Here is a 19,869-nt window from a genome sequence, read left to right as displayed (position 1 = left end):
TAATTTTACATTTATTTTAAAATTACCCCAATTTTCATCGCATTGTTAACTTCTCCTCACTCCCTAGCCAAGTAAAAATAGCTCAAAATATTTATTTCAAATGTGCATCCATGAATTAAGCTGTGCAACCACACTTGAGTAAATCCTGAGCACTTGTAAACTTTTGATGAGTTCCCCCTCAATGCAGTGTTGTTCTGGCTGATTCTTTAACTGTAAAGAGCAGACAAAGGGGTAGGAGGAGTTGGACGGGAGGCGGTGGGAGGAGTTACTACAGCTACTCAAAGTACAAAAACTGCCTGTGGTACCGGCACAAAGAAGTGGAGACTCTGAGTGTGATGAGTGCTGAGCAGAAAGCCCTTGAGGCTGTTAGAGGGAGACTCAGAGAAAACCCCTGAGTTACCCACTCAGCTTGCAGCAGACAGAGAGAGAGGCAACAGGAAGCAGAGGACAGACAGTTGAAACACACTCACATTGTCCCACAGAGCAGAGGATCCACTCAAGGCTCCAGTTGGGGAAGAAGCAGCATGGTGGTTTGTGGTCAGGACCTTGTGAGAGGTGGAAAGCTTTTGGCAACTTTGCTGTTTTGGAGCTGAAAAAGGACAAAAACACAGCATTCGGATTTGACAAAGAGAAGGAATCTTGCCATGAGGACACCTCTCTAACGGACCTAAGTGTGGATATGTCATTGTTCGCTCTGTGGACTGACAAGATTGGACATTTTTGAGTGAAAAGGAAGCACGTTTGAGTGACTGATTTATCTGAGTGAGTAAAAAACTTTAAACTTGTGGGGTGCAGCCCGGTTGGGAGACAGGGCAGGGGGAGGGGAAGACGCTCCAGCCTGGATCTCTGTCCTCGGGGAGGGGTCTTTTCAACGTGAAGGAGCCCCCAAAATAACTCCATCAGGACAGGGCAGAGAATGACCATGTGCAGCAGTCCTCTCTAACATGGACAGCTGTGTTTCAGTGCATCCTAGGGTTGGACTGTTCTGTTCTTCGCTTTCTATTCATGGTCACTTCATTGTGGAGGGCAGCCCTTTCATTATATAGCTATTACATAACAGACACCCCTCATCCCTCCACTCTTTGTCTCTCATAATGCACAACACTACCACCCTGATGGACAATTTCACCTCGCAAACGTCTGCAAGTATCTCAGCAAATGGAAACTGCAGCAAAAATGATATGTTCAAGTACCCGCTGTACAGCACAGTCTTCAGCATTGTGTTTGTGATTGGACTCATCACTAATGTGGTGGCCATTTACATCTTCACCTGCTCCCTGAAGCTGAGGAACGAGACCACGACCTACATGATGAACCTGGTGGTGTCGGACCTGCTGTTCGTCTGCACCCTGCCGCTTAGGGTTTTCTACTTCATCAACCAGAACTGGCCTTTCGGGGCGACGCTCTGCAAGGTCTCTGTCTCGCTCTTCTACACCAACATGTATGGCAGCATCCTCTTCCTCACTTGCATCAGTGTGGACCGCTTCTTGGCCATCGTGCACCCCTTTCGCTCGAGGATGCTCCGAACCAAGCGCAATGCCAAAATAGTGTGTTCTGCTGTGTGGGTGCTGGTGCTGTCAGGGAGTCTCCCCACTGGGTTCTTGTTGCAGACCACCTCCAACGAAAACAAGGGAAACGCCACTTTCTGCTTCGAGAACTTTTCGTCCAATCAGTGGAAGTCTCACCTGTCTAAAGTGGTGATCTTCATTGAGACGGTGGGCTTCATCATCCCTCTGCTGCTGAACGTTTGTTGCTCCATCATGGTGCTGCAGACTCTGCGTCGTCCCCAAACCATCAGCCGCGGAGGGAAGATTAACAAAACAAAGATCCTGCGCATGATAATTGTGCACCTTTTTATTTTTTGCTTTTGCTTCATCCCCTACAACGTAAACTTGGTGTTCTACGCTCTGGTCCGCACGAAGACTTTAAAGGGCTGTTTTGTGGAGTCGGTGGTTCGAACCATCTACCCCATAGCTCTCTGCATCGCTGTATCCAACTGTTGCTTTGATCCCATTGTTTACTACTTCACCTCGGAGACCATCCAGAACTCCATGAAGAGGAAGTCTCAGGTCAGCCATACGTATGACGTCAAGTTCTCGGAGGCCCTGCAGTCGGAAAGCAGCTCCAATCTGCAGTGCAGCCTGAGGAATCTCAAAGCTAAAGTGTTCCACAGCGAGTCTTCAGTGTGACAGTGGGGCTGCTGCGCTCGGCATAAAAGGTAAAATCCATCCATCCAGAAAAAGACAATGGATTTTTTTTTTTTTGCTTTATCTTTTCTAAGTCTCAGGGCAAATGACTGGATGTGTCCTTGGCAGCCTCAGCTTCTCAGTGTTAATACATGACCCTTTGTTCACATCTGTGGATTTATTATTACTACTTACTAATTTCCCCTTTCCTGTGGAATATACTGTAATTGTGTTAAGCACAATTACTCCACCAGTGACCTGGAAGGGAATGTGATCACTGAACAGCGGGACAGTTATGATATTGACTGCTTCATGTGCCTGTATATCTGTACATTGCCATGGTAAGTTTTGGTGCTAACTTTAGAGTATTATCTATTAAATTAACATGAAGTTATATCAAGCTACAGATGTACAGGGCTTTTTTTAAAACTGTGCCTTCTTTTTTTTTTGTTCTGGCAGCATTTCATTGTAGACTCTTCGTCTTTATTGACTATTAAATGCACTGACAGAGTTCTTCATACTGCACTCATGCCACAGAAATGAATAAAAGTCTTGAACTGTCTAAAACAAGTGAAACCTTTTGTCATTTAAATTAAAACTTCTGACAAGTGTTTAACCTCCAGCACAACATAGTGCACTGAGATTCTGAATATCTATTTATTTACTAAATTAAACCTCATGAGACCACTCTTCTAAATTTGCTTTGAACAAATCCAGTGAAGATTGAAGTAAACAAGTGTGACTTCACATTATTCAACTTCTCTAATATTTGTCCTGCTTGAAATGGGGAGAAAAAGAAGTGGAAGTAGACAGTCTGATGGAGCTGGTGTGACTCCTACCGAGGAGTGCCAACTTCCTGTGTGGCAACCAGTAGTTAAAGAGAGAGGAAGTCTATATTACTGGCATCTAACAACAACAACAGGCTATTCATATTTTTAGGAAAACATCACATATATGGGTTTATAGATGTGCTGTAAACCCTAAAAAGTCAAAAAGCAGAACTGAAACATAGGGTGGAGCTGGAGTGGATCATCTAGTATGGCGTTAAAGCAGTGCAGCGTGTGTTTTTCTGAACCTAGATAGGAATTCAGCTTTATCATCCTGTAACGTTTTGTTTGACTCCTTCACAAGGACGCGATGTTTTTAAAATTTAACTGTTCCTCTGCCCGAGAATAGAACAGTCTGTGCAGCGCCCTGATAAATCGGGAGGCCTTTGATCCACGTCGGATTACATTTCTAAGCCGTGCAGCATAGAACTTTTATTAAATAAGACCTGTGTGAAATATTTGTCACACTGTGGACAAATTTACCAGCGATATGAGGAGTCAACACAGCATGTGAGAGAGTAACAGAAAGCACATGGAGGCTTATTGACATAGCCTGAAGGTCAGTCAGCGGCACTTTATTCACACCCCACCTATAACTCCAGTTCTGAAGCCAGGTGAGCGAGTCAAGGACGCGGTTAAAGACCTGGGTTGTTATGAAAACAAACAAATATCTGCACAGAAGGCCGTCTTCATCTGACTAGCTACAACGAGACCTCATGCTCACTGAGCCTCATGAACCGTGTTAAGTGTCAAGAGGATAACCACACATCACTGACTCATCACTATGCACGATTGTATAAATGAGTTCGGTTGTGTATTCCGTCTGCCCACCAGGTGTTTGCGGCTGTTGACATCTCAGCCAAAGGTCAGAGCAGGAACAGATAGAGACAAACAACAGAACAGAAGTCACATTTTGAATGCAGCCAGGATAACCACTGCGATTCTCTAAACCCTTTCCACTGTCATTTTGGACAAAAAGCAGAGAAAGAAGGGAAGTGAATTTGGGTCCTCTAATTATTTTCATCATGTTTTGTACCTTCCTCATAAACAGAAACTGATTCAACTTCTAGTACTGGTTCCCATCTATTAATAAGCATGTTGCTCAATATATATATATGTATGTATTAAAAAAAAAAAAACCAGACATGAAGCTGTGTTCACGCTAAAGTTTAATGCTTGCATAATGTGACTGTATCATGGATTGGGCCTCTCACGTGAACCCAGCAGGCTCCTCTGCATACACAACAGTTATCTAATCAGCCTGACCTCTCCTTCCCAGCAGGCTGCAGGATGAGAAAACACAGACGCTGCACTGCTTGTCATCGCATACATTCTGTTTTGCGTTGCTCTTGTAATTTCAGACGGGAGCTTTCATCAAAGCGTTCCCGTACAGTGTGAGATGGACTCAGGATCTGTGAAATTTGTCATGTGATACATTTCCCACCCGTAAACATTTCTGCGACTAAGATTTTGACATTTAAAGTAGGTTTGACTCCCAAAAGTTGGCTAAGTTTTGTTAGAAAACACTCCATAGAGATGTCATCCTTTAAATAAGTAATTAATCATGCCTGGAATCCAAGGTCACATAGAAGAAGAAGAATATTGTTTGGGCTGAGAAGCCGCCTTCATCAGGGTCATCACAGTTTAGTGTCATCCTGCATGTCTTAGTGGAGACAAAAACAAGTCTGGATTCAGACTTACAGCCTCAGGTTCGTATTCTCCTGTGATAAATCCAGCATATTTTCTCCAGTGAACCTCTTAATGACTACTTTGAAGTCCTGTCAGTGCGTGTCAGGAGTAATTTCAACTGGTACACTGACAAAAACCTAAGTTTGTTTGTGCTTTCGGGGAAGAAGTGGCAGGGTCTGGTAGGTGGTGAGGTCCTCATCCGATTCAATCCACAGCTCTGGATCACATGACAAAGGAAGCGCCGATCCCTCTAAATGGATCTGGGGGATGGGGGGGTCTCTGCATGGGATAATCAGCCATTTTCCCTGCATGTCTTAGAGGATAAATTAAGTAGGAAATGACTGTTATTACCCTGATATTTCAAGTGCCCACTCAGATATCTGCACTGTTTTCCCACCAGAATCCTCCTTCAGCATCTCTGATAGTTCCACCTTGGTTTTATGGAATGTGGGTGTTATTATATAGAGAGTTTTTCACCCTCAAGAGGGGGGCATGGGGGGTAGAGAGGGTAGGAAGCAGACTACTTGCTCGCCAAATAACTTTCCTGACCGAGAAGGCAATAAAAACACACAAAGCATTACTTTAGGTAATCAGTTGTCAGGATGTGGTTGGACAAAAAAAATAGAAGGTTCTTGCTTGTGCTGGCACAACAGACGCAGTCATTCTGAACTCAGAGGCAGCACTGAACTAATAACAAGCTCTGGAATGGGCTCAGCGTCTGCGAGGAGGTAGGTAGGCTAAATAACTGACCAAACAGTCACATGTAATCTTCCTAAACTCCCCCGTCGCCTCCGACCATAAACAGGTCTTATCAATCCCCGCAGGAGTTATGCGACCGCATCGGGTCTCGGTTGCAGAATATCTCAGGAATGAAACAGAAAGCAGGAGCAGCGTGTTGTTAAAGCACTCCCTTCATCAGGATACTGAGGTGTCTATGAAAACATGAGTGCAGCACAAAGTGTCCAGCCTGTTAAAAGGAGGAAAGACAAACCTGGCCTTCCATATAGTTCAGCAACAAGGAAATTAAATTGTTATATTTCAACCAAATTTGACAGAAATATGTGTGTGTGATTCATATAATTCTTCACTTCACAGGCAAGAATTAAGCCTGTTACAGCCTGCATGTGTGGCATTATTACAACAGCCAACCACTTCCCATGACTAGAGATTATTCATAGAGGAAAACTGTTCAGTTGCTCAAACTGAAACGGCACTTCTGATTTTACAGTTTGCAAATGCATCTTTTCACTTTCTACATGTGGTGGCATTAAAAAAAAATGTTGAAATACATCAGCCGCAGTTTGAGTAAACTCAGAAGCTGCAAGTCCCAGCATGACGAGAGGTAATAAGGGGAAAAGGTGTCAACAGTTCTGACTAAATCTGGAACCTGCTGGGAATTCACGTGCACTGACACATGCTGTTACTCTTCATTTTTTGATTTATTTTATGGAAACGCCCCTTTCATTAAGACACTAAAGGTTGTCTCCCGTACATGTGACATATAACAGCACATCCAAATGTTCCTTTGTCTGAAGCCTGACTAAGCATGGCATCATAGGCTATTGGAAAAAAAACACACACACAAAGATTGGGTGTGTTCTGCTTGATGGGACAAGCCGGGGTTTCTTTAGCTGGAAGTCATTCCTGTGGACACTCCTGAGGGTTTAAACAATGTCTGACCAGCCAATGTGAAGACATTAATCCTCTCCTGTAGTTACAGTCGCTAATCAGAGAGAACAGCCCACTGGTGCAACTGACAGCCTCCTGAGAGAAAGGAAAGGTTGCCAGGTCGAACCCCACAAGAGCCACATGTCCTTCCTCTCCAGTAAAAACCTGCATGCAGCAAATGATGTAAAACTGGCAAAAATGTTGTAAAATGTCCCTGTAAAAAAGAGATTTGTCACAGTAAGCTCCTCATTACACTGCAGTATTGCAATATCACAATTTAAAATGTCTATAATTTCATTTAAAATAATTTGCACGAACAGATTTATTTAATTTTTGACCAATTTAAAGGGCATATTGTCACATTTTTAAAAGCTGCTACACCTGATAGTTATTACTAAAGTCTGTGAGCTTTGCTGATGACTTATCTGCCTGTTTACTGCACATATTTGTGGAAAAATGTACAAGAAATATAAATAAATGGTGAAATAAAAATTGAATTGCGCAATAGCTAAGGAGCAGATCATCGAAACTTGTGCTAAACTGAAATCCACCCATCAAATTTTACCACACTAAAGCACATGGCAGGATTAGTGATGGCCGAGCCCCACTAATGCTGCAGCACACACTCATAAACAAATGCCCATAGCACACTCCACAGCACAACCACACATAAAAGCTGACGCTTACAGGTCAGCCTTCAGGTCAGCGTGTTCCCCGTAAGGAATTTTCACCGAGCCTCAGAGACCACACAATACTTTCCCTCAGTTCCTCAGCAGAATTCAGTCTCCTGGAGCCACAGAAAATCACAGTTTAATTCGCTCAACCCACATTTGTCTGGAAGCCACGGTTTTGAGTAAGATTTAATCACATTCATTGTTTATTCTTTAAGTTCCTGTTTTTAAACAGTGATCTGTCGCCCCCAAAAGAGCGCAGCAAGAGTCAAATTTACACATCACATGCTTGAAATACATCCTTTTTGAAGAAGGATCCTGCAGAGACAATGAATTGATGCCTCACGGTGGGAAGAACATGGCTCATTGATACCCCTGAGGTTATCTGCATTGCTCCAAAACAAACCACACAATTAGCCCCATGTAGCAGACAAATAGGTCCTAGATAATTCCAGTGGACTAGAGGTACCATCAAGCAGCCTGATGGTCCATAAGAGAGGTCCTATAATCATATATTAAATGGGCTATTTCACTTATTTTACATTATAGCCACATTAGAGGGGAAAATTGCAAGTTTTAGGTGCTTAGCCAAAAATAATTAACTATAAACCATCCTATGGAACCTCAGATTCTGGAGAATAGTTTGCAAATAATAACATGAAGTATGGGTAATTTAATAAATGAGCTAGAACGTAAAAAATCACAATCATGGTCCATCAACAGCACATTCTCTGCTCTTCACTGTGTGAAACCTTCACACTGATGCAAACAGAGCTGATGTTCTGGAAAGTCGAAGTGGTCTGACTGATAAAGACTTTAACCATTAACCCGCCATTGATCACTTCTTTGTTGTGCGAACTTGTGCAGTAGCTTGTACTATTAGTGATCAGTGGGATATAAACTCGACTCGTGCCACTACGCAGAATCACAAGACTGAATGATGTGACTGATGCTGGAGCCTGAATTTTCATGCTTCAGTGAATCTCTGACTGAATGAAGCTTTATTTTCCTGAAACTTTTCATGTGTAATCCAATGCAAGAGCTTATTTAAAGGCAAATTCAGCTATTTAGATAAAATTAAATGCCTCGCTAAAAACTTAAAAGGTCCTAAGTTATTTTTGCAAAAAATCTTTCCTTGCTGTTCTTTTTCTAATTAAAAAGCGCTGTACTCTGTGGGTGTATTCATGTCAGAATTTTCTTTGCTGCATTTGCAGCCAGTGTAAAATCTCATGCTCATTTCCATACCACAATGCACAGGGTGTCTTTTAACAGAATATAAGCAGCGAGAAGATGGCGGGGGTGAGATGTTTTACACAACAAGCGGAGGCGCAGCTGAAGTTTCTGGTGGGGGGGGTGGATTGTGTGCGATCAGCGAGGTGAAAAGGACGCAAGAGCTCAAATTCACTCTTACCGCTGTCACAACATGAGGGAAATGAAACTAAAAGTTCAAGATTTCCAGTAAAATTGTGAAACATTTTACACCATCAGATTACTGTTGTCACTGAAAAGATCACAAATCTTTCAAATGCACATTCTTGCTTCATTCAGAAAGTTGTGAAAGACGTTTTCAGTGACCTGCAGTTAAGCTTCTGATCTATTATTTGCCCAAATGGAACAATGGCAAAGAGACACTGCAGCAGTCTGCAACTCTTCCTAAAGGTGGACCACCTAATCTGGAGTCAGCAGGCATGTGAGCTTCAAACAATAGCAGCATTTAAAACTTGCTAAAGGCCCCTACGACCTGCGAGGAGCCAGCAGTGTCCCACTTCACATAATCGAGGATCCTAAATTTAACTGTTCCTGACCTTTTTCTACTTTGAGCTGCTGATGAATTGTGCAGTTCCACGACAAAAACCCTGCTAGGCCACGCCAGCCTCTATTGTCTGATACAGAGCATCAAAACACTGACAGCAGACAATGGAGGGTCACTGCAGAGGGCTTGAAATAATCATAACAATGACAGCTCTCATATTTATAGTTGCAAAGAGACTCCCAACTGCAGAGACCAAGTGCTTTGTTATTAACAGGAAGAGCTGCTCCACATGAAGAATAAACAGCACTTCTCTTTACTGGGTGAGTCATGGTAGCAGGTTTCACGGTCTGCTACTACGGACACCAGGGAGTCTATACATGTTCGCTTAAAGACTCAAATACAGAACAGAAACTAACGTTTGTCTAAATGGAAAACAGTCCAAAAAGCAGTGGAGATGCTGCAAATATCCAACAAACTGCTTTGCTTTGAATTAGAAAAGAGAATTTTGGTTTTTTTAAAAAAAGGCTTTCTAAGCATCAGTAGCCAGACAGAGATCACTGGGTCATCTTGCATCTGCAGAGCTCTTCCTGAGTGAAACTGGGGCGCTCAGAAAGCAGGCCACGAAAACAGGGAGGCAGGGAAACAAAAGGGGAATTGAGATTGTGGCAGACAATATTTCATGAGGGGCGATGACAGCAGCCGAGGGTCGAGGTGTGCGGACAACGTCCTAAAAAGATAAAATGAAAGGTCTTTTGTGTGTTGTTCGATAAGAGGGGATGTTGCTTGATTGTTTGCTATCAGGTCGCCAGGATGAGCAGGATGAAGCGCCTCAGATTAGAAGCAGTAACCAGAAAATGCAGCTTTACAGTGACTCCGCGTACATGTTGCAAGACAGGATGTACCATGTTTCAAAATGTCCCAAGCAGAAAGCAATAAAGGAAATGCTACATCACCATGCATGCCTCAGTTCCACTGATTTTTTTTTTTTTTCACGTGTGTGCTACTTAGCTCACATGTGAGCATCAAAACTAGAATATTGCGGTTTAGGTTGGCTTGTCAACAAAGACACAGCTGCGTGGCGACAGGTTTCAAATCAGAAGTTGACGTGAAGTTATTGTGGAACATATTAAGTCCAAGTGTCTGCTGAGGTCAGAGCACAGTGTTCAAATGTCGAACATGAGTCAAAATATGAATGCATCTCCTCTTTGACCTCGCAGACCTGATGCTAAGTGGAGGAGGGTTGCACAGATGCACTTCATTCAAATAGACATTGCTTTTTTAGCCCCATTTATAGCCACTGAGATACAACAGACAGAACTTCACATCCTTCCTGCAAGAGGAAGCCTCTGTTCATCTGCTGCTCGACGCTAATATTTTATGTAGTACAATAACTGCTCGGTCAGGATTTACTTTCAAGCCAGGTCATGCACTTTTATGTCAGCAGTCAAAGGAGGTGGACAAAATAATGGAGACACCTGCACAAACCAGCAGCGCCTTGTTGCACTGACTTTGAGGTTTCTGTTTGAGGTTTTATGGTGATGAACAATAAAGAGAAGGGAGACAAATTAAAAAAAGCAGATCATTGATAATAAATTTAGAATGCAGCACACAGAACATAAAATAAAAACTTGTTTCATTTTCAGCCACTGTGCATCTGTAGTGCATGTTCGCTGATTTAAATTGCTTATTGCAAGACAATTATTAGAACAATCTTTTGAAGCCTATTTATACATTTAAACCAGACTCCTCATGGTAAAAAGTTGTAATTAACCTGTTACCCTATTCGATATGTGTTGATTTCATACTAAAGTACCAAATAATAGTAGTTTTCTGAAACCTTAGTCTATAGAACATAAACATAACTCAGGTTTTAAACAAAATAAAGCAAAATGCTCAATGTATCAATGTTTAATAAAAAACTTTAGAGAAAAATTGTCTAGATTCATAAAAAAAAATCCTGATTTGCATAAAGAAACACCTAAAATGTGGAATACTAATAACGAAATTAAATTAGCGAAAAAAAAATGTCAGAGCATTAAAAAAAAATTTTATTTAATTGAAGGAGCATTTAAAATGTGACAAAATACTCAATATCAGTGTCTAATAAAGAACTTTAATGAGAGAAAAAATGTCTAAGGCCATTAAAAAATTCCAAATTTAGTTGTAGAAACATCTATAATGAGGCAAAATACTTAATATTAATGTCTAATAAGGACTTTCACTATACAAAAATACTCGTCATTAAAAAAAAATCTTCATTTAGTTGAAGAAACATCTAAAAGTGTAAAAAAATAATCGAATTTGATGAAGAAAAATCTGATCAGCATTTAAAAAAAATAAGAATCATAACACTTTCTGATGCTTAAGGCTACAATAGTTGATACAACTACACAGCTGTACAACTGAATTACCCAAAGCACCCCCAATTCCTCGGCTTAAAATAGACTAAGCTGTAAAGTCATCATCTGGTCCATCATGGACTCTAATGGGAGACCCTCATATCTGCAGGACACAGACCACGATGACGTTGTAACGCTACGACACTTTATCTGTATGTTTGCTGAACATGGACATCTTTGGAGGTACGAGGGGAATTAAAAATAATTTCAAAAGGCTGGGGGCTGGACTGTGAGCCCTGGATGGGGTTTCATTGTGGCTTTAAGATAAGCGCTGAACTGCAGCCCTGACCTTCCTCAATAAAATACATGATGGGCAGATATTTGGCCCAAAGACTCTCATAGCTCTCCTGTCAGCCAATGGGAGGCTTCAGTCGCTGGAGGAACTTTGGCAGCTGGATAATCCATCCCTGGCGTGACTGTTGGTGAATCAGCATCAGCATGGTTTTGTTGTCTCAAGGGTCTGTAGTATCTACATCCTGTTGAGCCCAAACGGTCTTGGGCGAGGCTTGGCTTTTATTCCTGTTGCCAAGCATGTGGTTTTGCTATTGTTTGCTTTTATTCTAAGCTTTTAATTTGGCAAAACAAAGAAAGTAACAGGTTTTACTTGTTCCCTTATATTAAAAGGTTTTTTTCTCTTTGGGGTGCCAACAAATGAGAACACAGTCTGTTAAATTCACATATAAGCAGATCTGGTTTCTTAGATTTATCTGACTGCATGTAGTATTTAACATCAGGACACTTTAATTATGTCTCAACCAGAACACAACTTTTCCCAACCATCCCCACTCTCAAAGGGTTCACATCAGTGATTTCAAACTCCACCTAGTGGTACGTGATCAACATCTACAGTCACTTCTCAGTGTCTGCATCACTTTTACAGCAAATTCACAACACCACAACAGCTAAAGGAGGCCAGATGTACGCTTTTGTTAGTGTCTCGTCAGGAGAATAAAGAATACCAAAGACTGTTTAGTCTAGTTTTGATATTGCAGAGGAAACGGGCTTCAAAAGGTGCAGGCGGGCTCGAAACAGCGCGACCCCGTGAAGACCCGGCTTCTGTGTCTAATATTTCCTGCTTCCCCCGACAAGCCAAACAGCAGCTTCCAGACAGCCTCAATCTGCTGAGAATGTTATCACTGTTAACCTGAACAGCACACAGCAGATGTTCCAATCAAATGCCAAAAGCACACACAGACATCTCAGACATCTTTATGTAAGAAAAGCTTTATTGAAAACAAGCTGAACAATAATCAATTGAAATCTTAGTGTCTTGTTGAAGCAATTAATAGTTTACAATGCAGTCAAAACTCAAAAATAGTGCAAAATTTGACACATTTATGATAAAAACTTCCTCGCTGGTGCTGAGTGAGCTTAACTGGAGTTTTGTAAACAAGATCAAAACATGATCTTTTACACATTTAGTGAAATCATTTTAACACAGTGAGCTAGTGTTTTTTATCAAATGTAAACATGAGCAATGACAGCCTTGTGACTGTGTAGGCTCAGAAGGAATGAAGCCTCAATGTTCCGAAAACATTCTCTCAACTTCATCCATCCAGTCACAAGGAGATTCTTCTTCAAAGTCCCTGTGAAGACAGAACACACAATACAAGGCATTTTAACTATGTTTTCATATCACAGGTCACATATACAAATCATACAAATGCGGCGCATTCCGCATGCTCAGCAGCGCTCTAACACATATTCATAAAGCGCTCTCTGTTAACATTAATATTTAATATGAATTTCAATGTGAACAGTGTTTATTTTTTTCATACTTTGCTTAGCAGCCCATACTGTTGGATTTTTGAGCCCAAAAACAGTTTCAAAGGACTGTCTTGTTTACATTTTATTCCTTTTATTCCAACCTCATGCATATTTTGTAAAAAATTGTAAAATTGCATCTTTCAATGGCTTTACATGGAGGCTGAAAGCAAGCAGGACCACCACTGAAGCTGCATTAAAAAGCAATTTAACACCACCAGCCTACAGTTATTTCCCTTTTTGTCCTGCTGACATACTATGTTATATGTTGTTCATGGTAAAAGCAGGAATAAGCAAGAGTTACTTACGTGTCTTCATCATCAGAGCGCGGCTGCAGTCGATACTCGTCTACGATCACTTCCGGCTCGGGACCGTCAGTGTCGTCACCCTGTGGCTGGGAGAGTGGTCCAACCAGAGGATCATCATCTGAAAATAGAAATCACATCACACCAAAAAGCCTTTAATACCATCTACTTCTATTGAGACAGAAGTTACTCTTTTAGGATGCTTATGAAAAAAAAACTCTAATTTCAGTTAGTATATCTTTCTCTACAGCTTATACTAAGACAGCAGAGATCAACAGACCTCCTCTCTTTATTAAAAAGGTGCTGAAGGATCTCCTCAGCGGTGCCTTTCCCAGCAGACTCAGAATCCTCTCGGGAGGATCCTTCTCCCATCGTCTCCTCTGACTGCCGTCCTCCGGCTGCTCAGACACACCTGGAAAAATAGGGACGCGACACTTCATTCTCTGAAGTTTACTTTTGTACAGTTCAGGAAATTAAAATGCCGCTGCCTGCCATACTTCCATGAGTGGAACCGGCAAGGTTCTGTCCGGTTGATGCCGTGCAGTCAGATGAAATCAGGCTGGCATTGGCCAACACCTGCATCACTGTGTCTGGCGGCCCAACAGCCCACTGCTTTCGAGGGCCAGATTCTCTGCTTTCACAGCACCCTGCAGGTAATTCAGCACCTGTGGTGAAGAGGTATTCCGTGCATTTTTAGTTTTGGTGATAGAAACACTGAAAATTATTTTCTCACAGACATGTAAGTTCACATGAATTTCACTGAGGTGCCTCTCCCAGAACCACAGCTGTGTGTCCTTTTTCGTGACAACATTATTAACTTTAACTACCTTCAAATGTTGATGTTTTTATTAAACTCTTCTCTCCCAGAAGATTAGCCACCTTCTCCCCCTCATCCATGTTCCATCGACCCCTACGCCTCCCATGCTCTTCCGTCTCTATGGCCTGTAAAGGATTCAAAGCACTGCAGCAAATCAAATACATAACATGAGCTCCGCAGCCATCTGAACTAACAGCAGCTTGTCAAAGGTCAGATTCCACATAGGGTTACCACAGCTGGGAAAGTTGTGTAAGAGCTTAAATTCTCACACCGACATTGTATCTTGTCAGTTTGTCGTTCTGATGAACGGGCAGCCATAAAATCACTTCAAGTTCACTTGATTGAGTAACAGTCGCCATGCAGGAAGCTCATGTTTTTACTTGGGAGGGCAGATGTGTGCGTAGGAGTCTGGAAACCCGGTGAGAGGTCAGGATGGTGTGCAGGGACGGCCGGTCCTTTGGGTTGGTCTTGAACATCTGCTTGACCAGGTACTGCAGCTCGTAGGGCAGGTGGTTGGGGAGGGGAGGGTAAGCGCCCCGACACACCTTAAGAATCAGGCTCTTCCAGCTCGAAGCCTGGAACTGAACACATAAAGTGAGCTGTGAGAATCTCTGAGACAACAAACAGCGCTGCAACATCTGAGCCACAAAAAATACACAGCGCATAATCTAACTCGGCTGAAGACACTGGGCCTCCATCATTCCATAACAATGCTTTGCAGTATCTCACTGTGCTTGAAGATGACAGCAGCAGTATTTTACACAATGATTCATTGACAGCATTTGGCGAGAGGCCTACAGTCAAACCCTGGGTGCATGGGAGTGTGGAGGGAGGGGAAGTACCGGGTGTCGCAGGGTGCAGAGCTCGTAGAGAACACAGCCCAAAGCCCACACATCACTGGAGAACACAGAAAGATAGAAGTGGTTATTCATTCACACCAGACATTTGTCACATACTGGCACAGTGAAGGAGATACAAGACGGGTTAACCCACGCATGAGTTACATAACCACTGCTGAGCTGAGAACTCAAGCTGTCTTAAAAACTGCATGTTGTTGACACATTTACTGACACTTCAACATCCAGAACTGAACAGTTGGCCACTGAAGAGCCTTGTGTTCATGTATGCTGTCAGAAAATCAAGCCTGAAGAGACACTCGATTGAAACATGTGAGTATAAGTCGAGCCATTTTTGTAACTTTTTGGAATAAAATGTGTGCATAGTGATTCCCTAAAGCACGAATGAATGGAGTTTTGAAAAGTGTTTAAGCACAGTGAGAAATAAAAAAGAATATACACAGTATTTCTGCATGTAATTAAAGCGGCACATTGTCTGCAGGTGCTCTTGACATTCAAAAGAGATACTCTCACTATTATAAATATTTTCAATGTATCTTCTGATATATAGAACTACATGGCTGGATCTTGCACATTATCTGTATGCACACTAGTCTAGAGTAGTATAATATAGAGAGGTCTGACTTTTACTTTTTAAAATAGACTTTTTGTAATAATCTGCACATCTCTCTGGTCTGTTTCTTGTGGATGCAAACATGCACAGTCGGTTTATTCCTTTGTACATATTTGCAAAGTAAATATTAATCTACTCACAACATGTATTGTGTTCCTTGGTAGTGCATTGTAAGAATAACATGATTCATGTATTTGCATTTTTCTGCTCTCACACGTTTTGCCTTAGCTATTACCATTTCCCGTTGCAGTGACAAATATTTCCCCACAATGACAATGATCATTAGTTAATAAGAATTTAATCCCCATATTGTTTAATATTAAATGAAGGAACCAGTAACATACCTCTTGTTGTTATATGGCTTGTTGTCCCAAATTTCTGGTGCCACATAATATGGTGTCCCAACATATGTGTGAGCATATGCCTTCGAGCTGCAACAAATTTATTTTTAGCGTTCAAATATAACAGCCGTAATTGAAGCGCCAAGCATTAAATTTAAAATTGCAAATCTTTTTCTCTTCCTCTACCTGTTCAGAATACACGCTGAGCCAAAGTCTCCGAGCTTGATTGTCCCATTATCTGTCAGGAAAATGTTCTGGTTAAGGAAATGAGAGAGAAGTGATGATTTAACACGAAGCAAAAAAATAAGAGCAGCCAACTATGGCAAAATGATGATATTATGCAGAAATGGGAGATAATGTGATCTTATCTCGATCAGCAATTTCATCATTGTTCATTTCTTTCCACAGCACTCACACTGATGAGATTCTATCAACATGCAACCAACCAATAAACTAAATAATTGACTTCTTGTTCTGACTCAGAGGACAAACATAAAGAAGCCTAAATTAAACAGAAGATACACTAATTAAAATACGGTGTTTGCACTCTATTACATGAAATCCATGAATAATTCTAAATCATAATACCAAGACTCCACTATACCTTGGACTTCAAATCTCTGTGCAAAACTCGCTTATCATGGATATGCTTTGCACCTGCACACATTTGAGCAAACCACTTCAAAATCTGGGAAAAGAAAAACTGATTTCAGTGAAAATAATTTTGAAAAAATAAGGAACAAAGCTTCATGACAGTGGTAGAAAAGGTCATCAAGGCCTACATTATCGACACCGAACTGGGTAGTTTTCTGTTGCCGAATCCTCTGTAGCAGATCTCCTCCACTGCAGTACTCCATAACAATGCAAAGGAGGTCATCAGCTGAACAAACACAATCACATTCCCTATTATGCAATGCAAACAATTATAATAACATGTCCCAAAATATCTTGTAATAAGTTTTAAAGGGTGTGCTGCCCATGTGATTACCTTCGAATGCCTCCCTGAAAGCCACAATATGAGCATGTTTCATTCTGGACAGCAGGATGGCTTCTCTCCTTGAGTTCTCCAATTTGGACTGATTCTATAAAAATGCAAATACGAGCATGAATGTATTATCTATTCTGAAAAACAAACAGCATCCATGCCTCGACGTGGGCAGTAATCTGGTAGGTTATCAGCACAACACAAATAACATTTCCATATCTATATTTCATATCCATCCTCAGGCTATAGCATCACAATTTGGATCCGAATATATAGTCAGTGGATTATTTGTTTCTCCACGTGTAGTAGCGAAAATCAACATATTTTAATGTTTATTTTAATATTTCTGCATTTTTATTATCATGATTATCTTGCTGCAGTGAGGGGATCCACTTCGAGTTCTATCCCAAAGACAAAGTTGCAGTATGGACACTATATCACGTACCTTTGGCAGCTGGATTTCTTTCACCACATATTGTTCCTGACTGCTTTTACATCGGACTAACACAGCCCGACCGAAAGAGCCTTCCCCGATAACTTTGAGGAGTGAATATTTCTCCATTGTGCCTCTTTATGAAGCACAAAGGCAGACCAGAAAGGATCAAAAACAACGAGCTACAAAGAAATAAGCAGGTGGAGGTGTCACTTTACATTCTTGTTTATTCTTCCGTGCTCACACTGACACATTTACAAAGCGTACATTAGAGAAATGTACCTAAATATCCTCCACCTGTACCGGTGTTGTTTGTTTGCCCGCTACTTCCTTATTATTGTATGACGTGGGGCGAGGCGCAGCCGCAGTGAGCATTGCGACCGGAAGATGGCGGCAGATCCCAATATCTGAATACTGGATTAAGTCTCGTCATGAAAGTTCCCCGCTGACCGTAATAATGTTAGAATAATTTACTTTAGGCGTGTAATGGTTTCATGGTGATATATTATAATAGTATTATTAGAAATGTAGCAGCTCACTTTCTAATTTGCATTATATTTTCAGTTCATTATATGTTAATAATATTATGTTTTTTTTGCCTTTCCTTCTTGAGTAACCTGTTCAGAAGTTAAATTTTGATTGTATTAAAACAGTTTGGACAGCACAGATTTCATCTAATATTGATATTATTTTAAAAAATAACACTATCAGGTTCATACAGACTGTGTATACGATACAAATCAGGGGTAAGTTTACCAACTAAGCCAGGCTTATTTCATAAAGTCTCACTTAGTAGAGGTGATTTTGGTTCCATAAACCAAATTTAACATTGTTCAAGCTCTTTTACTGTGGGCAATTCATGCTGGTAATCTAATCTAGTCCAGGGCAGACTAACTGTCAGGCCCGCCCAGAATTGATGTTCAATTGGAGTTCCTGTAGTCATGCATTATCATATTATCATAAAATAGAATTATTTTATTGTCATTGCTCAGAGTAAAATGAAATTAAGTCAGCTATCCTGTCAGTGCATCCACACAATCAGACAACAGTGAAAAAAGCAGAACAAATGTGCAAATATGAAAATATATTAAAAAAAATAATAATACATACACATGTAAACTATTAAAACAGTGATATAGCTGGCTTTGTTTTTGTAACTTATTGGTTATTAGTATCGCTATAAATACAGCACTATTGGATTCTGCATATTGTTTAACATTAACAGAAATGTAGTGTTGTAGAGCAGTGCAACATATACATACAAGGTGCAGTTGTATTTTAACATATGTGTAGGTTCAGTATATAAATCAAAAGTATGTTTGGATGTAAACATGAAGATTCATCTTTCTACAGGGGAAAAAACACTCTGGCCTGTATGTATAAACTCCAGTCACAACTGTATTAGACGCTGCAAAGCCAAGGATACAGCAACGGCATCCCCTCAAACTAGTGACGAGGGAATTGTTCTGGTGGAACATTTACATGCAGGGAGGTGAGCACTGTCATTGAAAGGGCAAATCCACCAAAAAAAAAAAAAATAGCAGGGCCGCCTTACAGCAAGATCCAAATCCTCGGGAAAACTTGAAATTTTCAGCGTGTAGGTTGCTGCCTGGAGGTTGCTGTTGTTGTTTCCCATAGTGCAGGGGATTTCAAAAATGGTAACATGTAGATAGAGGAGGGGAAGGAGAAAACCACGTAAAATGTGTGGCCATTGGCAAATTTATAACCGCAATCCACATCACCGAGTCAGACTGAATATCCTTTAACACTGACCTGACCAGAAAAACAAGATTTCACCACTGACTCTCTGGTTTGCTGTCATATAGCTTGTGTTTCTTTACTCAGTATCAGTCCAAAAATTTAAATTGACAGAAAAATCAACTTATGAATAGTGTGCACATACAATTATTTTGACTACTTGAGTATGTATTAAATGAGTCTGATTGCATGAACTGACGTTTTATGGCACCAGTTTAGCCCTGACTGATCTGATTCATTCCAGTCAGGTGTTGGACTTTAATCTCTACTTTTCTTAAAGTGCTTTATTGAACAGGCCATAGTTCTGGTAACCTCCGCTACATCGTGACCTAATCTACTGCCAGAGAAACTGAATTAAAAATAATAAAACAAAGATCCCAGAGTGATCTAGGTCAGCAGCACTGGTGATTTGGTTAAATACTGTTATTGAGATGGGCTGAGAGAAGCTTTTCTTCTCACAGAACTACTACACAGCGGAAAAGGTAATGTGATAGCCATGACAGAAAAAGTAATGAGGGGTGGCTGAATCTTCCACACTTCTGCACTAAGGGCCCCTTAGCCTGTCACTGGTCACGCTGTCAAAAATGGTGACATTTAACACTAATTGGTTCAAAAGGTTGGTGACCTTCAAACACAAGCCAAAGTGATTGGTTGTCAATTAAGGCAAAAATGGAAATAAAGTGATGTCATTGGCTGAAAGAAAGTGACCTCACCAGGGAGTTTGAACAGAGCCTGGATAGCTCAGTCGGTAGAGCATCAGACTTTTAATCTGAGGGTCCAGGGTTCAAGTCCCTGTTCAGGCG

General features: G+C 41.1%; 2 protein-coding genes and 1 non-coding gene across 3 annotated transcripts; 2 read left to right on the top strand and 1 right to left on the bottom strand.

Moving 5' to 3' along the window:
- The first annotated feature begins 282 nt into the window (after positions 1 to 282).
- On the top strand, positions 283 to 2,756 carry lpar6a (lysophosphatidic acid receptor 6a). Its single transcript, XM_023262763.3, has one exon. It carries the CDS (start codon positions 1,095 to 1,097, stop codon positions 2,187 to 2,189), a length of 1,095 nt encoding a protein of 364 aa, XP_023118531.1. The 5' UTR covers positions 283 to 1,094; the 3' UTR covers positions 2,190 to 2,756.
- Positions 2,757 to 12,401: 9,645 nt separating this feature from the next.
- nek3 (NIMA related kinase 3) lies at positions 12,402 to 17,643 on the bottom strand. Its single transcript, XM_023262781.3, has 13 exons — positions 17,321 to 17,643; positions 16,879 to 16,972; positions 16,673 to 16,770; positions 16,495 to 16,578; positions 16,077 to 16,144; positions 15,894 to 15,980; positions 14,922 to 14,976; positions 14,460 to 14,660; positions 14,090 to 14,204; positions 13,760 to 13,927; positions 13,543 to 13,674; positions 13,266 to 13,383; positions 12,402 to 12,779 (listed from the first exon to the last, which is right to left on the bottom strand). The coding sequence occupies exons 1-13, from the start codon at positions 17,435 to 17,437 to the stop codon at positions 12,713 to 12,715; spliced, it is 1,404 nt and encodes a 467-aa protein (XP_023118549.2). The 5' UTR covers positions 17,438 to 17,643; the 3' UTR covers positions 12,402 to 12,712.
- Positions 17,644 to 19,796: 2,153 nt separating this feature from the next.
- trnak-uuu (transfer RNA lysine (anticodon UUU)) lies at positions 19,797 to 19,869 on the top strand. The gene has a single exon. It is a non-coding gene; the product is annotated as a tRNA-Lys (tRNA).

The sequence above is a fragment of the Amphiprion ocellaris genome, chromosome 7 (genome assembly GCF_022539595.1).
Source record: "Amphiprion ocellaris isolate individual 3 ecotype Okinawa chromosome 7, ASM2253959v1, whole genome shotgun sequence".
Lineage (NCBI taxonomy): Eukaryota > Metazoa > Chordata > Actinopteri > Pomacentridae > Amphiprion > Amphiprion ocellaris.
The sequence above is the reverse complement of the archived record's forward strand: the minus strand, read 5'-3'. Positions and strand labels throughout refer to the sequence as shown.